The 22,162-nt window shown below is 54.1% G+C and overlaps 1 protein-coding gene across 19 annotated transcripts in view; it reads left to right on the top strand.

Moving 5' to 3' along the window:
- The window catches only part of KIAA1217 (KIAA1217 ortholog), a 944,408-nt gene extending 922,699 nt beyond the window's left edge, over positions 1–21,709 (top strand). For 8 of the 19 annotated variants that reach the window (XM_075552493.1, XM_075552494.1, XM_075552500.1 and 5 more), the window contains 8 exons: positions 530–758; positions 4,002–4,165; positions 5,504–5,668; positions 12,108–12,227; positions 16,523–16,600; positions 16,717–18,285; positions 18,766–18,888; positions 19,618–21,709. In XM_075552493.1, coding sequence (XP_075408608.1) covers positions 530–758; positions 4,002–4,165; positions 5,504–5,668; positions 12,108–12,227; positions 16,523–16,600; positions 16,717–18,285; positions 18,766–18,888; positions 19,618–20,133 — 2,964 coding nt within the window. In that variant the 3' untranslated portion in view covers positions 20,134–21,709. The other 11 variants (XM_075552491.1, XM_075552505.1, XM_075552490.1 and 8 more) reach the window with 9 other exon arrangements.
- The last annotated feature ends 453 nt before the right edge of the window (positions 21,710–22,162 follow it).

Here is a 22,162-nt window from a genome sequence, read left to right on the forward strand (position 1 = left end):
CACGGGAAAGCACACATTCCCCTGGGATAGAACTTGCCAGTGCTTACAGGTCTCGTGTAACCAACCCCGGCACGTTGGAAGTTGGAAACTGAAGACCCCGAGGTTATATGGCAATTCTTTGATCCGGATAAAACTCCAACACAGGGCTCCTTATTCCTAAAGAGTTTATTTTTAATGTTGGTTCCTACTTGTTTGAGCAATAGCATTTCTGATGAAAACCGCATTCAGAAAGCAAAGCACAGATACCGATGGGTGGTGGCCTGTCTGTGCACCCTGGGAAGCATCTGCCTGTGCGCCTTTTCTCCCAGGTCGGCAGCAGTGCGCAGTGGGAACTCCCTGGGAGGGGTGGGGTCCTCAGCTGGCTTCTCTCTGTGGCTGTCATTGTCCGGGCACAGCAGTCCAAGTGGCTGCTGTAGGTGTGACTGACAGCAGGAGAGCCAGGAAGCCTGGACTTGGCAAACAGGGTCTGGGGTGAAAACAGAAACCAGGACCTTACTTCTCCTACCTGGCACCTGTATTACCCCTAAAGGTTCATTCACCAGCTGTGCGCTGTCTAACGCCCCTTGCCCTCCAGAAAGCGGAAAAGCGCTGGGAAGAGCAGCGGCACAATCGGGACCACTACGACGGGAGGGAGTTTGAGAAGCTCCTGGAAGAAGCGCAGGCCAATATCATGAAGTCCATTCCCAACCTGGAGATGCCGCCAGCGTCGAGCTCCCTGCCCAAGGGAGACACTCCGGGGGACAAGTTAGAGCTGTCAGGTAAGACGGGGCCACAGCAAGTATTCCTGTGAGCTCTTGGTGGGGGGGACTGCTGTCAAATCCGTGTGTTGTCACCTGCCTACCCACTTGCTGGTCACTGTGCCCATGCCCCCCCCTTCTTAAGGATCATGTAACCTGGGGAGCTGATGTCAAGGAGTTCAAGAAGGAAGGAAATGTTTTGCAACTGAATGATTGTAATAGCAATTGTATATAAGACAGGTTGATGTGATTGAATGGTGGAATGGTGTGAGGTCTGGATTAGCTCCTAGTAACATGGCTTGGGAGGAAAAAAATCATATGAAACATAATGATAGAAAAAAAAAATCCCAAGGCATCCTAGAGCCTTACTCCCGCTCTTGACCTGTAACAACCATTGGGAGACTGCCTACCTGCCGGGATGCTAGGTCAGTCATCTGCCCTGCAAGTCCATGCTCAGTTCCTGCCCGCAGCTGGCCGGCCTCCCGAGGACCCGGCAGCAGTCTCCCATGAAGGGAAGGCTTTGGAAAGGGGAGCGCTGCTCTCCGAATTTCCCACGGGAAATTCCTGATGGAGAAGATGATCTGCCTCATGACACAGAGTCTTGAGCGTTAATGTCATGCTCCTCACCGTAAGTCTTTCGTCCGACGGCAAAAATACGACATTTGCTGAACTTACTCCCTCTTCTGTGCCTGTTTCATCTTCTTTCCGAGGAAGACATTTTTTAACGTCGTGTTGCTCTTTTAGAATCCTCTGTAAAAAAAAAAAACAAAAACCAACATCAGCCTGATTGTTTTCGGAGGAATTCCACTGGTAGATCCTGAGAGTCACCTGGGGCTCCCTCCTGTGAGTCGGAGTAACCCCACTCACCCTGGGTTTGGGTGGCTGGTTTTTTAGTCCAGTTCCAGGCCTTTCTTCCTAGACAACGCTCGGTGGACCCATACCTCCAACTCTGCAGTCATTGGCCGAGCTCCTTAACTGTTCCCACCACCAGGGATGTCCAGAAATAGACACCCCCCCCCCCCAAAACCTCCACGACCATCAAGTCAGTGCTAGTGCATGACGACCCCCTTGTGAGTTCCGAGACTGTTGATGGGAGTAGAAAGCCTCACCTTTCTCCCAAGGCACTGCTGGTGGTTTCGAACTGCTGACCATGCGGATCGCAGCCCAACATGTCACTCTGACTCCATCAGGGTTCCTAATTCATCACCAAAAAAAAAAAGGCATGGCTGTCTACTCCTGTTACCGTCTCAGAAACCCACAGGGGCTGTGCATCAGAATGGACTGGGTGGCAGTGAGTTTATTAATGTTGAAGCCTATTTATGACCGTCTGTAAATGTTGCTCTCCATTTATCTCTTCTGGATGTTACTGTTTTATTTCTGTCTGCTAAAGAACTGTGAGACACTGAGAATGGACAGCTAACCATTGAAATAGCCAAGGTTCCTGGGCCGTTTGGGGCGTATCCACCCCAAGCATTCTCACTGGGCACACTGCAGGGCTGCTGAGCGTGGACAGATCCCCAGGGCGCCCAGGAAGCAGAAGCCGCTGCTGGGAGGGTAGGCCCATGAGCTTGTCTGCCCAGGGTCGCCCGCTGACGCAGGGAGTGTTCTCCTACCAATCTCCTCCCTTAACCCTGATGGCTTACCCACCACGTCTTTATTGCAGTTCTAAGTAGAAATGCATCCGAAATCGCCCCACAACAGCGCTGTCGGGATTGCTTAGGAAAGAAGAGCGGACTGTCTGGAGGTAGCCCTGTCTGTCGTTAGGGAGACAGTCCTGACAAACCTCTCTACGAAGCTCTGAGCCCTAGCATAAGGTCGGCCTCATTGAGAACTCCTGACCAACGGCTGGCTGGAGTTTCCATTAAGCAAGACCTTTCGCCACTTACCGGCTGTCGCTGAGGACCCCCAGTGGCATAGTGGTTTCATTCTGGGGTCTGCGGTTCAAACCCCCAGCCTCTCCAAGGGAGAGGATGGGGCTTTCTGCTCCAGTAAAGAGTTAGAGCCCCGGAAACCCACAGGGGCAGGTCTACCCTGTCCCGTAGGTCCCTGTGCGTTGACATCGACTCGATGGCAGTGAGTTTGGGTTTTCCCCACTTACTGGAGGTAGTGCAGGACCCCTGGTGGTGTAGCGGGCTAGGTGCTGGGCTGCCAGTCACAAAGTCTGCAGTTCAAACCCACCAGCCACTCCACTGGAGAAAGATGAGGCTTTCTCGGAAATTACAGCCGCAAATCTGTGGGCTCACTCTGAGTCAGAATTGACTTGTGGCAATGAATTTGGTTTGGGGGAAGCTGAGCAGATAGCTCCATTTTCCAACCTTCGATGCCAACCACGCAGAGTATGAGTCTATACTCTCTGCATGCACTGCCTCCATGAAGAACCTTTTCCAGCCAGATAAACCACTTGTCCCCATCTTCTGTCTCATTTATCCTGACCTGCACCCTGCACAACTCCCTGCCTCCGAGGCACCAGGTGGTAGAGGCTCTGGGTTTGTCACTGGGTTTTTTCAAAGGGGCACTCGGTTTCCTTCTAATAACAGTGACCTGTGTAAGCGGCCATGGCAGGTCCACATTGGACTGCTGGCCACAAGGGCACTGGTTCAAAGCCCCCTGCAGGTCCTAGTAGAAATGCTCCTGTAAAGACTTACAGCCTCGGAGACCCTGTCCCCCTGAGTAGCTTTGAATGGAAATCGCCTCAAGGGCAGTGGGTGTGGTTTGGCGATTATTACCTGCCACCAGAGCAGTTACCGTGTGCCAAGCGCTGTTCTGAGGACTTTCTGTACAGTAAGTCCTGGAGTCCTCCAACGGTCCAGTGGAGAGAGGCTACTTTAATCCCCCTTCACCGGTGAGAAAGCGGAGGCGCGAGGAAGCTAAGTACTTTCCAGGGTCGTCTGGGATTCCATCCCAGCAGCTGACTCCAGAGCTGCCGTTACAACTCCCTGTACCCAGAGAAGGGAGAGAGAGAGCGCGACTTTTAAGCCCTACCGGGTCCCTGGGTGGGGCACTGGGTTCCTAACGGTGAGCTTGGCCTCACCCAGGGGTATCAAGGGAGAAAGGCCTGGCGATGACTGCCTGCCTGGCGGTTCTCCTTTGTACCCCGAGGCCCATGAGAGGCAGCAAGGACCTGTCAGCATCAGGTTCAGGTTCCGTCGTAGAGTTTAAATGAGATATGGTGTCGAGTGTACAGAAATACTCTGGACTTTCTACACAGGAGTTGAAAAGAGGCTGTTTTACCTGATCCACTGCTTTTTTTTTTTTTTTTTTCAGAAGACTCACCAACTTCAGACCAGGACTCGGAGAAGCTGGGGGGGAGGTCCCCGCCTCCCCCACCCCCACCCCCCAGGCGGAGCTACCTGCCAGGATCTGGACTCACCACCACGAGGTCCGGCGACGTGGTCTACACCGGCAGGAAGGAAAGCTTTGCTGCGAAGGTGAGCCCCGGGGATGTCTCTGATCCTCTGTGTTCTCCTTCAGAAGGTCTTGAGCCGTGGGGCAGAGGCGGGGAAGACTTGGAGTCTCCGCCTTCAGACTGGGCAGCAACAGTGCAGACTCAGTCGGTCTCTCCTCTGGAGCCAGGCAGCCTAAGAGAGCGGAGGTGGGGCTGGGGGAGGAGGGAGAGAGAACCCCTCTTTCTGCTGGTTTCTTTTTCTAAACATGACCGGGATTGTGGGAGTCTGCCCGGACAGGTGTTCCAGCTTTCATTTCTGCTGTTTGTGTGGTTGCGGGTTTGGAGAGAAGACCGCTGCACTGCCCAGTGAGCATTATCCACATCTTTCTGGTGCTACCAGGGCCCTCTCCACCAGCCTGCAGCCCGGCTTCCCAGGCCAGGCCTCCTGTATCGTAGTCTGCGAGGGTGGAATACGGAAAGAAGCAGAAAAAGTGCGTTAAAAAGCACATATCACTAAGTGGAATTGACAGAAGTAAAGCAAAAGTGTATTTAGGTAAAGCTTCAGACGCCTTGCTTTGGAAGCCCATTGGGGCGGGAAATGAATGCTCCTGTCCCCCAGAGACTTACAGCGGCTCTTGATAGAGCACCAGCTTAAGCAAGAATTGCTCCAAGCGCATGTACAACCCTGCATTCCATTGTGAGAGTGGCCATACCGGGGGCGGGGGGGGGACAGGGGGAACCGATTACAAGGATCTACATATAACCTCTTCCCTGGGGGATGGACAACAGAAGAGTGGGTGAAGGGAGACATCAGACAGTATAAAATATGACAAAATAATTTATGAATTACCAAGGGTTCATGAGGGAGGGAAGGGAAAAAGGAGTTGATGTCAGGGGCTTAAGTGATGAGCACATGTTTTGAGAATGAAGAGGGCCATGAATGTACAAATGTACTTTATACAATTGGATTGTGATAAGAGTTGTATGAGCTCCTAAAAAATGTTAAATAATGTTTTTAAAGATTCCACATAAACAACCAAAAAAAAAAACCCAGATTGCCGCAGGCCCAGCCGAAGCAGGTCAGAGGGGGCCGGGAAGATGGCCCCCAGGAAAAGTGCTCCTTGGGACAGTTCCGCTTACCTGTGGTGACGTGTGTCAGTGGGATGCAGCAAACCACTTGCCAGGGAGACGGGGTGGTCCGGGAGGAGGAGCTCGTAACATGCGCAGAAGGTTGAGGGGTCTGTTTTACCGTTCGTTGTCAAATGGTGCCTTGTGGGCACAGAACACAGAGAGACAGCATTGCCTTGTCCCCGGGGCCCATGTGCTAGACCACCAAGAGCGCGTGTTCCCCATGACCACCTCTGGTTTGCGTCCCCCACAGGCAAGCCCTGAAGATGCTGGACCCACCCCGCGGCCCAGACCCACACCAGCTCCAACCGAGGAGCCTGCCGCTGCCTGGACCCCAGCCCCGCCGCCGGTCCCCACCACCTCCTCAAGGGACGAGGAGGAAGAGGAGGAAGGAGACAAAATAATGGCAGAACTCCAGGTATGCGCCCTGCCCTCCTCCCAGCCTCCTCCGAGAGCCAGTGGGTGGGAGGTGTGCCAACTCTCTTTGGGCATGACCTCCACTCCCCCGAGGTGGCCCGGGCGGAGTTCCATTGAACAGAGCGGGCCTCTCGCCACACCGTCCAGGAACCTGTGTGGCCAGAAGAGTCCAGGGCGAGCTCTCTGAACCCTTTCTCTCGCTGCTGTGGAGGGCTGCCACCCACAGCCCCCGCTCTGGGTTGACAGAGTAGGTTTCCCTCGAGGATTTCTCAGGCTGTGAATCTCCACGGGAGCAGACAGCCTGGCGCTTAACCCAGCATGTGCTATGCTAGTCTAGCTGTGTGGGCATAACATCCCAGATGGGCATCCCAAGTGCCGGCCGGATTCACATTCACTTCTGGACACGGACAGGTGCAGCACGCTCCCACCCGCCCGTCTGTGTCTTTAATGCTGAGAACCAGGGGCCCTGACCTGTTTGGGCTTCGCCACTGCATGTCAGCTTCCTGTTCACGGTCAGTGGTGGCTTTCCCATATTCCCAACGGCAGGCAGCATAAGCTCATTTTCCATCTTCTGTGTCCTACAGGGAAGTAATGATTTTAGGCTTTTTCATGTTTAACTAACTGACAGCGCGCGCTCATACAATTAAGACAAGTATAGAATTACCCAGTGGCCCAGCAACTCCACTCCTGGGCGTGCACTCCCAACGAACGGAAGTCAGGACTCGAACGCGTCCACGCTCCGCCCTGTTCATCGCTGGGCTCGTCAGAGGAGCCAATAGGTGAAACCATCCAGGTGCGCACAGAGAGAAGCAGATGAACCGAACACACCCTGCCCTTCAGCCTCAGAGAGCCCTGAAGTTCGGATCCACTAAGAACATGCCTGGTGACATAGGCCAGACGCCGAGCGACAAATGCGGTGTGCCGCCAGGTACTTGGAGTGCCACAACCTGAGACACACACCTAAGTGAGTAGTTACCAGGGGCTGACGAAGGAGCCCTGGGGCATCATGGTTCCGCATTGGGCTGCGCCCAGCAAGGCTAAGGGTTTGAAACTCCCATCTGCTCTGCCCTGCGGGGCCGGTAAGGATCGGCACCGACTCACTTTCACTGAGGCTTGAGAAGGGCTGAAAGGAGGAGGGAATGGGAAGCTATTGTTTAATTTCCAAAACAGCAATGAGGCCCAGGGCTGTATCCAAAGACGGTGTCACTTTCAAACCGTGACCGTGACTCTTTACCCTCTAGGGACTTGTCTAATCAGAGACGTGCCGCGTGTTCACATAAAGAACACATTCGAGATGCGAGGCTCTGTGATTTGGGTTTTGTTTATCTTCCAACTGCGCCTGCGCAGCCCCTGGGTACATGAGTCTCCTGTACATGTGCGCATCACTGCATGGGCGTGTTCGGTACCCAAACGACGGTGCACACGATGCCTCGGGCATTCTGAACTCTGGCTTCTCAGTTTTCCCCCCAGTTAACTGAAGGCCGCTAGTATCACACCCCTTCAACAGTGCACAGGGGGGAGGGGGGTCCCTGCAGGCCCGTGAGCTGCCCTCTTTGCTTGGAGCAAGGAGAACATCCAAACCTTGTCCTTGTCACTGAAGCTGCCCTGCTCCAGCTTCCAGGGACTGTCGAAGTTGGGTTTGACGGGAAAACGGGGCTATGGGAACGATCTCCTACTCTTAGAAACATCACTAAGGAGAAGAGATGGACCTGGGGTAGCCCTCCACCAGGGAGATGGTGTCGTGCTGGGAGCGCCTACCTGTACAGTGCGTGGCAGCGTCCCTGTGGCAGCTCCCGTGAGGACCTGCTGTGTCTGTCCCAGGCCGCTCAGGAGTGTGGATCGGTGCTTTCCCCACCAGGCTTCCGGCAGGCTCTGGGGTCAAATGTTGTGATATCTGCCCCCAAATCATAAAATTATGATACAAGTTGTCAAGACCCTGTTTGACCCTGACTCACCTCAGAGCCCTGATCTGATGTAAGAAGAGGTCTCCCGGGATATGGCCTGCATCACCGAGTCTCTGCACAGGAGAAAAGGAGAGGGAAGTGAGGGGACCAGGGACCTCCTACAGCCAAGAAAGGAATGCCTCCTTTGGACCCAGGCGACCTTGCCGTGAAATGCCCGGGGCCCAGAGAAAGAATGAGGATGAGGACAACCCCACCCCCAGAGCTGAGAAACCTCCTTCCCCTGCGGCACCTGGCACCCTGAATTCACACTTCGCCCTCCTCCTCTGTGAGAGCACAAGTATATGCCTGTTCACACAGCTGCTCTGCCGTCCACTGCAGCCCCCACTGACCTCCTGGGGAGCACAGGAAATGGCTGATTTTCCAGAAGTCGACTGCTTCATCCAGGGAGTCCAACATGGCACCAGTGCAGAGTGAGCAGCCGGTACCGACAGCGACCGCGTCGGCCTGTAGCTCTGTCAGTCGCCCTGCAGTAGCCCTCCGAGAAATCGTTCGGTGTTTCACTCTCGCACAGCCCTGCATTTGGGTACCTCCACTGAAGCGTGATAGCCATTTTTAAGAGCCTTATTGGCATATAAATTCATAGACCATACAAGCCAATGATTTAAAAGACTCATTCAATCACTACAATTTTAGAACATTTTCTTCATTCAAGTACTTCATGTACACGGATGTATTATAAGCTCATTTTCCCCCAACCTCCACAGCCTTCACCCTGAAAAAACTATTAATCTACTTACTGTCTCTGTAGAGTGATGTATCTTGAATTTCATATAGAGAAAATCATCCCCCCAAATTAAAACTAAGAACAAAATAAAACACTGAAAAATCTCAATTCAAAAGTCAGAAAATAATAACTAAGGCAAATTAAAACTAAGTTGAAAGGGAAAACAAATAATAAGATGTTAAATTTTAATATTATTATCTGCATTAATCTATTTTATGATGCATTCTGCTTAAAGGGAAGGCTATCCCTGGTCACAGATCCCAGGGAATTCAATGGAAGCTTCTTCCATGTGGGGATTCTGCAATCAGATAGTTGGGCTTTTGCCGTCATCCATAGCCTTCTGCAAAATAGGGTGCTCAGAATTTAAGTTCTGATACCATTCCCTCCTTTGATCTTGGATTGTATTACTTACAATCTTTGGATTACACAGGGTGGTATGCTGCTGCTTCTGCGTGAACCTAGCTGACGCCTCGCTTAGATGGTGCTTGTTTTAAGGCACAGCTTTTCAGACCCCACACACTATTCTTGCTGATAGCCGGGCACCATCCGATTCCTTCTCCACACTTGACTCTAGCACCCGTATCTTCAGGGATCCCTTCATGAGGGGAAGTAGCCCGTAGGACTTCATCATAAGAACTGATTTTCCCCTCGGTCAGGTGAGCTCGAAACCCAGTCATATAGCTGAGGTTGACGTTATCCGTTCCCCTTGAGGGGGGAAGCCTTAGCGGCTTTTGGAGAGATGGCATTACCAATAGTGGTGTCATGAAACAAGCCAGTGGTGTGGAATGTAAACTACTACTGAGCTCAGGGGGACATTCACGTCTAGGAAAACTTTTCAGACTCAACTACAGGGATGTTTAACTTATGCAGATTAAAAAAGTTAAAGGCTGGCTCCTGTATAAGAAAGCCGTGCGGGCTAGACGGATTACCACTCGTTCACTGTGGCTTCCCTCGGTCCTCAGAAGTGAGGCCTGACATCAGAAGCAGCTAAGAAACTAGGAAATCATGAGCACTGCTTTGATTGAAAAACCCCACACCCTTGGACTTGGTGGGGGGGGTTGCTCTGTTTCCAGTAAGAGCAGTGAGTGACGTGCTCAAGCCCCACCCCATCCGCGCCTCCTTAGCTCTCCTACCAGAAGGGTACAGTCTGTCAACCAGGTGGTCCCTGCTGGTCCTTTGTCCCTGCAGGGGACACAGAGAGGCTGCAGCCCCTTCCCGGAGCAGGAAGGAGACATCCTCCCATTCTGCTTGTCACCGGGCCTCGGAAGAAACAACAGGCCTCCCAGGCCCTAAACTGCTGGGTGGGGAGAAAGCAAACACCTCTGGAGCAAGCTGGGACCAGCACTGAAAGCAAACCCAACAGTAAGAAGCTTGTGCGAGATGGGAACAGAGGCCGGCAGGAGAGAGCCTCCACCTATCGCCTACATTTGTATTTGGGGATTCATGCTGCGATATCTATTGGGGGAAGACATAGATTATCCTTTCTGCCTGAGGGGTTACTTTCAAATCACACTGCTAGACACTATCTATGGGGCAAAAATAGCTAATGTGACTCATTGCAGAAAGTGGCCTCACAGTCGGGCTGCCTGCTAGAATGACCGAGAAGCAAAACCAATAATGCCGCCTTACAGCTCAGGGATTCTGCTGAAGTATGTTTGCTTGAAGCCTGCGAGAGAGTATTCAGAAACAGCAAAATCCCACCACGACAGTTGGATGTGAGGTCGCCCAGCTGGAGCACCACTGTCTTCCGTGCAATTGGTTCTTGCCTGCCCTCGGCGGGCACATGGTCCATAGCAGTGGTGCCTGAGGGGCGGTCCTGCCACTTGAAAGATGCAGGGGGGCGGGGGGCAAGGCAGATGCCTGCACTTTAGCCTGGATTGTGAGCTAGCGTGCCAGAGTCATTCATTGCCGGGGGACACTACGTAACTGTTAATGGAAATGGGCTGGTAGGCCAACTAAGTTTGGGCACCTATGTCTAGATCAGGGGTCAGCAAAAGAGCCAGCCCTATCCCTCAGAACGATTTTGAAATGATTTGAAAGCCATAAATACATTTTCAGAAACATGACCATTGTCTGCACGGTGCCCTTTAACATTTTCCGATGGTGCTGCAGAGCCGCACGTGCATACCAGAAGAGCCGCAGGTGGCTCCTGAGCTGTAGTTTGCCGGCCCCGATCCACATACTCACAGAGGGATACTCTGCCGGACGCAGTTGGAAACCACGCCAGTTTCCATTGAGCTGCCTCTGACACAGCGCCCCCGTGTTCCTGGGAGCTACAGTGCTCCCCGTGGCTGCACTCCTCCCAAAGAAGACTTTGAGGTGCCAAGAGGGGGATTTGAACTGCCACACTTTCATTCCGGAAGCAAGCCCTCCACCCCTTGTGCTTCCCAGAGAACTCCTGGGCTACAGACACAGCCTGTACCCTGTGTGTGTCTCTCGGGGCCTGGCACTGGGCCGGCCGTCACCTCCTGTAACGACAGCCCTTAGACTGGGCTGTAGTACCTGCCCAGCAGCAACTAGGCCGAATCCCGTGGCTGCCAAGAACAACACTTGTTTTTTCTAGGATGTGCCCAGAGCACCTGCTGGCAGCTGTCCCTACTCCAGAGACTGACTGGCGAAGGATTGTTTTCTTAAGATTTGAAAGTTTTTAAAGTCTCATGATCATTTCAGTAACCCAAAGCAAACCCAAGCTCGCTGGCATAGAGTCAATGCTGACTCATAGAGACCCCCCCTCTGGGTTTCCAGAACTGTCGCTCTTTATGGGAGTAGAAAGCCCAGTCTTTCTCCGTTGCTGCTAGTGTTTTTGATCTGCCAACCCTGCGGATTGTAGCCCAGCACCTAATCACTGTACCACCAGGGCTCACGATCCCTTCAGTGAGGCTGGTCAAAGGAGAGTGAGATCATGCAGACAGACACAAGAACTGCTGGCTTGGTTATCATTCCTCACCATCCAGCACTGAAAATTAGAAAAAAAACAAAAAACAACAAAGCCAACTGTGTTAGTTCGGGTTGATTAGAGAAACAAATCCAGAGCTACTCATGTGTATAAGAGAGAACTTGATATTAAAGAGTAATTATATATTGAGAAAACAGCCCAGTCCAGTTCAAGTCCATATGTCTGATACCAGTCTGTAAATTCCTCGTCAGACTCATGCAATGACGCTGAATGCAGGAAGATCCCAGGCCAGTGGGTGGAAAGCCTTGTGGAACCATTGGTGGTGGAAGCATCTCAGCGCTGGCACCAGGGTCTCCACATGGCTTCTCCAGCTCCAAGGCTCTGGCTGCCATCAGCGTAGCTCCATGTGTCTTGTCAACAGGAATGTCTCACAGGGAGTGAGTGTGTGCCCCACCTCCAGCAAACTAGTTATCTCCTTAGTAGTGCCTCCAAATGAGGTCATCAAGCTGCGGTCTGATTGACAAGCTAAGCCCCACCCCCTTCACTCTCGATAGTCTCAAATTGACATCAGATTATGTAACTACCACGCAACTAAGTCCAGAACGGACCCCCCACAGGATGGGGGCGAGGGTGGTGGTGCGAGTACAAGTCAGAAGCATTTGCCATGCCTGCAGCTGGCTCGACAGAGGAGCAGGTTTGCCAGGGGCACCCTGCTGGCCTCGTGCCTGCCTGCTTGCCTGTCTGTGTGCAGCGCCGGGCCGGGGGCCGATGCCTCGGGCTTCCCAGCCTGCTTCCCCCCTTTCCTCCCTCCTCGGGACAGCCTGGCCCATGTTAACCTCACTATTTAATCCTTTAGGCTTTCCAGAAGTGTCCCTTTACAGACGCAAACTCAAACAGCCATGCCGAGCAGTTGCGGACAGACAGTCACCCTAAAGACACTAGGCCCGGGGCCACAGTCCCACCCAAGGACAAGAAGGTAACGTGGCACCAGGCACCTGCCACACGCTCCTGACAGCCCTTTTTTCCCTGCTCGGATACTAACACGCTCCCCTGTGCCTGTCCCTCTGTGCACCCTTCTCTGCTCTGTGCTTGGTTTTCTTAGACTGATGGAGACACGTAGGTTTGGGTGTGGAGCGGAGCCATGCGGCTCCGTTGTCCAGTGTGAACGCATGTGCCCAAGCACGCAGCTCACGGGAGTGTGTGCAGAATGAAAGGGCATCTTCCCAGACGAGCGAGCGGGTCACACATCAAGCCAAACCAGGTTCCGGCGAGGCCAGGAGAACTGGGCTGTGCTGGATTCACATCGACTGATTTCTTGAGAGTCCACCCCAGGCCTTTCCTGCGGGGTTACTTCGAGGGAGACTCGAACCACCAGCCTTTCCAGTTGTGGCTGAGCCTCTGACTACGTGAGCCACACAAGGACGGAGGGACTTACTTTCAGGGTTTTTAGAACAGAAATAGGAAAACTAGAGGCACTGCTCACATGGAGCATGTTTTCCTTTGTTTAACATCTCTTCTCAGGCAGAAAGAAATTATGTTACCAATCAGTGCACGCCTTGCATTCAGGGAAGGAAGCGCATGGTAGAGCTCCAAGCCTGCCAGCCAGTATATCCTCCTCAACTGCAAAACTAATCTCACTGCCAACCAGTTGCTTCCGCCTCACAGCCACCCCGTAGGACAGAGCAGAAGTGCCGCTGCGGTGTCCACGGCGGTCAATGTTCGTGGAAGCGAAGGCCTTGCACCTGCACAGCAACCACGAGAGACCCTGAAAGTCGGGGTCGGGATGCCCGAAAGAGACACAGAGACAGCATGGGATCAGGAGCTCCAAGCAGAGACCAACCTCGAACGACTTCATTGTAAAGCTTAGGCCCAAGTCACTTGTGGAACTTGGCAGGCAGAACATCTCTTTGTCCCTTGTTCCTAGGACTTCACAGAACCTTGACTCGCAATCAGCACGCTCCATTAGCTGAGCTGCTGGCGTGTCCTGTAGACAGTGACTGTTGTGAAGGTCACACAAAGCCTTGCACCTCACCTGAGTCCCTGACTTCCGGGGAAGACCGCCAGTGACTTTGTCATCCTGGCAGCTGGTCCTCGACAAAACCTCACTTTTCTCCCAAGAACCGGCTGGTGGCTTCAAACTGCTGACCTTGTGGTTAGCAGACCAGCGTGTAACCCACTGTGTCACCAGGGCTCCTGGGTTTGGCCTCAAAGAAACCTACAAGTGTATTTTCCCCAAGGTTTAAGGATGAAACCTAGAATTTGCTCTTCAAGTCTCCACATTCTCAAAGTGTGCCTTCCAGGCTATCAAGTTCAGTAGCAAGAAGACCGTGTAAAATTACCTGCTGGGCTCAGCGATACTTAGGCACATACTAATCATTACCAGGAAATGCTGGGCGTGCTTTGTGAGGAAGCTCCTCGTGGTCACGTTAACCTGAGTGTTAGAACAGCAGATTGAAGTTGGAGCTGTTTTATTTTATTTAGCGTGTGTGTCTAAATTTCGGGATTAGTGAGCTGATCCTGACCAGCTCCAGCTCCAGCCCCGAAGGAACTCTTATGCGAGGGTTTGAAAGAGTCTGTGGAAAAATGGAATGAAAGGCAATGGAAAGTTTCCACACACCTCAAAGCCACACACATTTCAGAAGGCAGATGGCAGCCAAGCAAAGGAGTCCATGATGACATGAGTCAGCGACTCGTGGGTTGGATCCTGGGCCCTAACACCTGAGGGCTAGGCTCGCCGAACTCTGCTAGGGACTTCCGAGTCCCAGCCCCAAGGCGGCCCCACGCCCTCCTCCCTGGCTGCCAGACCCCAAGGGGAGACCTTGTATGGCACCAGCGAGGTGCCTGACACAGGAAATGATGGCAAGCCGAGGTGTGAGGTTGTTACAGATACAACTTTCTAATGAGGAAAACCTCCTGCCAGTGAGAATTTAGCCCGCCAACTCACATTGCTGCTGCAGGTGGCGGACGTCCTTGGTGGCCTGACGGCCACCCACGGAGGGGGCTGCTGGCTCGCTCTGTCGCACTCAGGGACCGGGGACTTGATGCTTCTCTCAAAGACCCTTCCGGAACAGCCACCAGCTCATTGGAGAATGCTCCTGATTGACTGCACAGTCGGCACGGAGGCCCTCGTCCTGTGATTTGAAGCCCCCACCCCACTTACCCTAGTTAACAAGCAGGCCTTTTCTGAGTCCCCAGCTCTGCCGGGGATCAGTCGTAGCATCTTATTCTTGACGCTTCTCCCCAGAGGCTCAGTCTGTCTCATCAGAACCATCAGAAGCAAGCTTGCCACCACCACCCACCACTTTTGTCACGATTACCCTTCACCTGGGCTAACTGCCAACCCATCCCTGGATCACACATTTCTTTAATCTCGGGGGAGCACCTATCAGAAAGTGCCAGCTTCGTACTTCCGTTTGAGGCAGTTTTTCTGTCATGACGTCTCTTCGTTTCTAAATAACTTCCTAGACGCTAAAAGGACGTGCACACATTAAGCACCACCGCCAGCCGTCAGAGCACTCCAAGTTCATGAACAGATAAGAAGGAAGGACAGCTGCCTTTCTTGCAGATTCCGAACTCCCTGGACTGCCAAAGAAATCAACCCCAAGTCCACCATCTGGGATTAGCTGAGGTTGAGGGCTAAATTACTCGATACAATTAACAGGGTTGCTTTGATACATTGATTCTCTTCCCAAATCCGGTGAAGAGAATGTGCGGAGCTGTAAAACCCATACCTGACGTCTTGATCTCCGTGGACTGCCCACGGGAGGAGGGTCTTGACCACGAAATCAGTTCCTAACTGGGTGGACTGCAGACTGACGTTGACCGTCCTTAATGTTGAGTAGGGCCGGGTTCAGACCAATCAGAACGACGCCAGCCCCAGCCCCTGGTAAATGGCGAGGTGGGTGGGTGGGGTGGATGCGGGGAGAGGGGCAGCCAGGCAGCTTCAGGTGACAAGGACAGGCAGACCCATTCCTTCTCTGAATCGGAGAGTGCATTCTCTTGTGCGTGACACCCTGCCCTCCGTGTTCAATCTTCTTGAAGCCTCTTCCGGTTGGCCGCATCGTGGTGTGTGTTTGGGGGCGGGCAGAGGAAGTCAACAGGAGGGGGTGGCTGATGGCCGGTGCCCCGCGCATTTTCTGCGTTTTCATGTGATTAATACTGACCTTGTTGCTCGTGCGTTACGCCTGGAGTGTGTGTCCGTGTTCCGCCAGGGCAGGGGGACTGCACGGTCGTGGCTGTGACGCTGTCGTCTTCGCTTTCTTCAGAGGGTCTTTCACCAAAGGGGGTCGTGTGCTGCCCCTTCTTGGGCTTCTGCCACCAGCAGACTGGGCGGTGGTGGTTTGGACATGGCAAGGCATGGCAGTTGAGCAGTCTAGGCCCGGGCTCGAAGACCCCTCATCACACTGATGCCTGACCAAGCACCCGGGACCCGCACCCTCCCTGCTGGGCCCTTGAGGACCCTGGAGAGAAACAGTCTCCACCCTGCACCACAGAATGTCCAGAGTGGGAGCTGCACCCAGCTGCCACCGTCACCGCGTGAGCGGCCGCGGTCCGAGGCAGAGAGGCGGAGATGATACTCTGGCTGCGTGCTCACTGTCGGTCCTTTAGATGCGGCCACCTTGGCTGCGTTTGTGAGTTTGAAGGCTACCTGCAACACTTTCAACTTGGAAGTTCAAAAACCATGGGTTCATCTTCAAACTCGGGCCAGGGAGAAATGGTGCTGCGCTTTAATCTTGAAGTACCATCCCCAACCCTGCAGCGGTCTCTCAGGGCAGTTTTTCTGAAAGAGGCAAGGCAGGGGGCTGAAAATCATGAACCGGAGGAGAAGTGACCTGCCCAACGTTCCACAGCAGAGGAACAGACCTGGCTCAGAACCAGTCTTCTGCCGGCCAGGATGTTGGGTGTCTTCCGGGCCCCGAGGTTCTTCTGGTCTGCAATTCCACTGTGCTTGCCATCAGCTGTTGAAAGGAGGGGGGTGGTCCTGCAGGATTGGCCCCTTGAGTCTCTAAACCAGCCCCCTACCAAATTTGAAATCCAGACGCTATTTCGCTCACTAGGATTTTCCATCCTGGGCCGACCCAGGGCGTTCTGGAAGTTGGAGAACAAAGCCTCGCGAGGTAGACAGAGCTGTCGGCGTGTGGTGTGCTGTGTGGCCAGTGTGCGCGGCTAGCATGGTTTGGACGTAGACTTCAAAGAGCGACGTAGTGGTAGTCCACTTTGGGAGGGGGGTGTGGTTTTTGTGGAGTAACATGTCCTACGCTATCCTACCAGAATTTGAAATTTTTCCATGAAGACGTACGGAACTCTGAAGTTGAATCTGAAAGTGGACCCCAAGTGGAACCCCAAAAGGTGAGTCCACCAGACCCGCGTCCCCCCCGCGAGCTTGCAGATTAGTAACCGCCCTGTGCAGGCCCATCTCTGATGGATGTGTGTGCTTTCCCTCCTCCGCCTGCTCGCCCTCCCAGGTTCCTGCAGGGTCACGGCCACGAGGTGACCATCCTCAGGACAAGTGGGAAGGCGGCGGGAAGAGCAGTAGCTCTGATACCCCGAGAACATCTGAATACACAGCTGGCGTTTCCATGAAGGAGAAACCCGACTCCGGCAGGCGCCTGCTTACAGGGGACAGCCGAGACTGTTCCCAGAAAAATGCACCGAGAGCCAATCCCAGCATGGCCGCCATCGGCTCCCTGGAGGAGGAACTCGGCAAAGGGCCTGGAGTCTCCGAGTCGCAGAGCCAGTGGGTGAGCCATGGAAAGAGAAAGGAAGTGACCCCACTGGGACAGCAAAGCGCCCAGAAGGGCCACCTTCCCCCTCCCGCTAGGTCGACCGAACTGAGTGTCCCTGGAGGCAGAGCACAGGATCCAGAAGGTTCCCTGGCCGAAGTAGGGCAAGTTGTCCTGAGGTCCAAGGGCGGGAGGCACGCCAGCCTGACCCCCGGCGAGGGAGGAGAATCCCCGTTAAGTTCTCCTGCGGAAGAAGCCCCCTCCACGGACAACATCGCTTTCATGATCACCAAAACGGCCGTCCAGGTTCTGTCCAGCGGGGAGGTTCGGGACATCGTGAGCAGGAAGGGCGAAGATGTACAGACGGTGAACGTCGACGCCAAGAAGGAGCTGAGCACCCGGCCGGGGGCCCTGGAGGGCGACACGCCGGTCGTGTGCCTGGACAAGAAGCCGGTGATCATCATCTTTGAGGAGCCCATGGACATCCGGGCTGCCTACAAGAGGCTCTCCACCATCTTTGAGGAGTGTGACGGGGAGTTAGAGGAAATGATGACCGAGGACAAGATTGAGGAGGAGGAGGAGGGCGGAGACCCCGCCGCCAACCAGTACAACCCTCCCCAGGTGTGTCCGGAGACCGTGGCCCCGGCCAGCCTGAGACCGAGGCAGGAGATTGAGAGCACGGGGAAGCCAGCCTCCCGGCCCACCGGGGCCAGCGGGCCAGGGGGGCAGGAGGCGGGCAGGCCTGATCTCGGCCAGTTGGGGCAGGCCGATGTGCCAGCCTCCGAGGGCAAGTGGGACCTCACGGAGGAGCACCCGGAGAGCCCCAAGAAAAAGTTCAAGTTCCGCTTCCCGAAAAAGCAGCTGGCCGCCCTCACCCAGGCCATCCGCACAGGCACGAGGACGGGGAGGAAGACCCTGCAGGTGGTGGTCTACGAAGAGGAGGAAGAGGACGGGGCCTTGAAGCAGCACAAGGAAGCCAAGCGGTTCGAGATCGCCAGGCCTCAGCCCGGGGAGCCCCCCCGAGCGCCGGCCCTTGAGAGCCCGTGGCAGCCCTCGCGGACGGATGACATTCGGAAAAGCACCTACAAGACGCTGGACAGCCTGGAGCAGACCATTAAGCAACTGGAGAACACCATCAGCGAGATGAGCCCCAAAGCCCTCGTGGACACCCCGTGTCTGCCCGACAGAGCTGCGGTTACCACCAGCTCGTCCCACCTGGTCCAAGAGGCCTCTCCCCACAGCGCACCCGCCCCGGACGAAGGTTCCAGCGCCCCAGAACCCCCCACGGCTCCCCCTGCGGCTTCACGTAAGGTACCTTGGTCCGGTGCAAACTGAAGAGTGGACCGCTTTCCTAAGTCCGCCGTAATCACCCGTGCCCCATGGGGTCTCACGATCGACGCGCTTCTTGCAGGTGGCTCGGTTTTGTGTCTGCTCCCCTTGAGGCCTCTCTCACACTCCACCCCACCCCCACCCCCCAGGTGTCTAACCGCTAATTGAGTCTCTGTTGCTGACTGGTGTTGGGCAAACGCGGGGGTCAACCATTTGCTGTGTGATGTGATTGCCCTGGTCCCTACCCACATTAAAACCTGTCTGATCAGTAAGGGGGCGGGGGGCTGTGGATTCTGTGTGATTCTTGGGATCCCCCTGGTGTCTCCTGACGTCCGCCTCTTGGGGCTCTGCTGCACGTGGGACGGGGGCTTTTCACTCCTGGCTGCTCTGCACACTGCCGTGGGCCTTTCGCCCGGTGCTCACGCGCCGCCTTCTCCCCCCTGCTCCTCTTGCTCCCCGCAGGCCTCCGGTGGGACCACGCAGGCAAGCAGGATGCCCGTGCCCATGAGTGCCAAGAACAGACCAGGAAGCACGGACAAGCCCAGCAAACCGTCCAAACTGCAGGATCCCCGCCAGTTCCGTCAGGTAGTTTTACCCTAAGCCCACTTTGCGGATCGCCACGAACAGTCTTGCTATTATGTTCAGAAGCAAGGAAGGGGCTGCCTTAGTGTACCTCAAACTCGCAGGTGTTTGGGGGGTGTCTTTTTTGTGGGGCTCTCTGCTTTCATTCGCTTTCCTTGGGAAACGAACGGTCTGGGCAGGCACCTGGACCTGGGGGCATGGAGGAAGTCCGGAGGAAGGCCCATGGAAAGCGCCCACCGCGCCCGGTGCATGCTTTGCCCTCGAGCACCCTCTCCTCCGGGACTGTGTCGCTCCGCATCGGGCCCGGGGCTTGCCCTGGTGGATGTAGTGGTGCGTGCCAGAGAAAAACTCGGGCCACACAGAGAGCCTGCGGCCGAACTGCCCTTACTCACGGATCCCAACGTAGCATGTGGACTGCTCCCTGGTACCCTCCCCGACCTGCCCCTCACCCACCTCCCGACCCCAGTAACAATCCAGACACCTGGCCGGCCCAGCACTCAGTTCGGATGTGATCCAGTGCCCTGACCCCTCTGCTGAGCACTACCAGGTCCAGGTCTGGGACAGCACGCCGAGACTTGAGCTCAGACCTTGCCCTGTCTCTCAGAGAGAGAGAGAGAGAGAGAGAGTTTTCCTTTGGTTTAACTTTTCTCAGAAGGGCTGTGTTGCCAGGCCCCGGATTGGATCGTGTGACCAGCTCTCTGACAAACTGTCTCCCGCAATCTTTATTCACAGGCCAATGGAAGTGCTAAGAAAGCTGGTGGGGACTGTAAACCTACTTCCCCCTCCTTACCCGCCTCTAAGATTCCAGCCCTTTCTCCCAGCTCTGGGAAAAGCGGTTCTCTGCCCTCCTCCGGTGGGGACAGCTCTAACCTCCCCACGCCGCTGCCTGCCACTAAACCCCCCGCTGCTTCTTCTAACCCCCTCAGCCCCCAGCCAGGACGAGCCGCCCACTCGGCCTCCCTCATCCCCTCCGTCTCTAATGGCTCCTTGAAGTTTCAGAGCCCCCCTCATCCAGGTAAAGGTCACCTTCTTTCCTTCCCCCTGCAGACTCAAAATGGGCGCGCAGCCCCGCCCGCCCCCTCCTCCTCCTCCTCCTCCTCCTCCCCTCCCTCCCCTGCCTCCCCCAGCGCCCTGAGCCAAGGTGCCAAGAGCATCCGGACCATCCACACGCCCAGCCTCACCAGCTACAAGGTGCAGAATGGAAGTTCCAGCAGAGCCACCGCATCCACAGCCAAGGAGTCCTCTTAAGGCCAAACCCCACTAGGCACGGCGTGGCAGCTGTCTTACAAAAGGAAACAGACTTTAAAAAAAATCATCTTCGTGGGCTGCGAGGCCGCGTGTTTTCACCAGAGAGCGTCACCGATGGCCATCTAATTTGAGGCTTAGACCTTGTAGGTGTCGTCGCTAAGGGGCGGGCTTTGTTTGCTTTCCTGTTGTGCTATGTTGTTGCTCTGTTCTGTCCTGCTTGCCTAGTGTCACAGTCTCTGCATTCAGTACCTGTCAGGGAGCACGTGGCTTCGTCCTGAGAGGGCAGGGCAGGATGCGCGGCCGGGGGAGGGGAAGGGAGGGGAGGGGGTGTATTCAGCATGTAAAACATGTATGATGCCAGAGTTTCAGTATGTTTTGTATAAAACTTATTTTTCATTACCGAGACTAGGAGTGAACAGAGAAATTACACAAGTGTGACTATACAGAGTGTAAAACAGAGGACTATAAGATATTTCCCTTTTATTTTAGTGTGATTTAGCATTTATTACAGATTTCTATTTTTGTCAAAACATCATAGTTCCTTTCGAGACCTTTTTTTGCCAAAACATTTTTATACTATAGCACTGTGGATTTGGAAGTAGTGTGCTAGACAGCAAGCCAACGAACCGCTACACGAGCCAGCAGGGCGCGCCGTGTAGAAGGTAACCCTGACCCGCTGCACAGCGGTGGACACGTGTCTAATCACGGGCTGCCCCAGAGGCAAGCGCGTTCTCTTTGCTTTCCAAGTTTTTTGGTTGCGTTTTTGCTTTGTTTTTCACCTCTCGGGATTCTCTCATTTCCTTTGTAGTCTCTCACCCCAGCTTTGTTTTTTTTTTTTTTTTGGTTACGGTTTTTGTTTAGTTTTCCGGGGACCCGGTAGCCACACTATATTGCATTGTGGGTTTTAAAATTATGACACCAATCCACTTCTGTAGATATGTAAATATGAATCCACCTTAACAACAACAAAAATCCTGTGTGTGAGAGCACATAGTTTTGTTTTCCCACACCAAAGTTAATTTTTATGCATGCTTTAAAAACACAGGGGATTGGGGGAGGTGGGGGGTGGGCAGGAAATGGGACTATCCATTAAAGTTTTCTTTTTAAAAAAAAAGGAATAAAAGCAACAGGTTTGCACCACTAGGGTGTTTTTGTAAATAAATGTATTTGTATAACACAGTCATGTAATATACAGAACTATGAGCAGAGACTTTGAAAATCTTAATAAAGGGCTGCATGCTTCTTATTTGGGGCACCCCATCCCTGTAACAACTTCTTCCTCGGTCAAAGAGCAGAGATGGGGCTCTGCCCCAGGCACCCCGGCTGGGGGCTTCGAGGGTGCCATCGGCAAGCACCGTCTCCCACCCCGACATTCCCACAGCCGAGTGCCCCAGAGGCTCCCAGCGTGGCCCCTGCCCAGCAGGCCCTGCCTGCGGCCTCTCCACGGCTGTCCTCAGCATTGGATGCCTCATGGGAAGCAGAGCTGGGTGTGGTGTGAGCGCCCTGCCTTTATGTTCCTGGGACTCATTACTTTCTCACTCCAATCGAAGTGAAATAAAATGCCTTTGCCGCTTTCTTTTCTTTTTTAATCTCCATTCTTAAAAAACAAACAAACACATAGTTGGCACAGAGGAAAGGCTTCCATGGCCAGTTTTCATTTCAGTGATGCCTAGGAGGGGCGGCGAAGAAAGCTGAGGCTCCGCGTCCGCCCTCCTTCTGCCTGCTCTGTGTCGGACTGCCTGGGAGGGCGCCTGGATTCGGAGTGTTAAGAAAACCCCAGGGTTGGTGTTCACGGGCGTCCACCTGAGTGAGACCTACTGTTACATGTGAGACACCATGGCTGTAATTGATAGTGACCCCTGTTTCAGGTAGCATTCCTTATGGAGGGAGAAGAGGTTCCAAGATATTAATCCTGTCCCGCAACTTCAACAACAACTGCATTGTGTTACTTGTCTATAGTTAGAGAGAGAGAGAGAGAGAGAGAGAGAGATCAAATAGCTGGGTAATCCCGATGGCTGACTTGTCCCCA

This window comes from Tenrec ecaudatus, chromosome 6, assembly GCF_050624435.1.
Source record: "Tenrec ecaudatus isolate mTenEca1 chromosome 6, mTenEca1.hap1, whole genome shotgun sequence".
Taxonomy (NCBI): domain Eukaryota; kingdom Metazoa; phylum Chordata; class Mammalia; order Afrosoricida; family Tenrecidae; genus Tenrec; species Tenrec ecaudatus.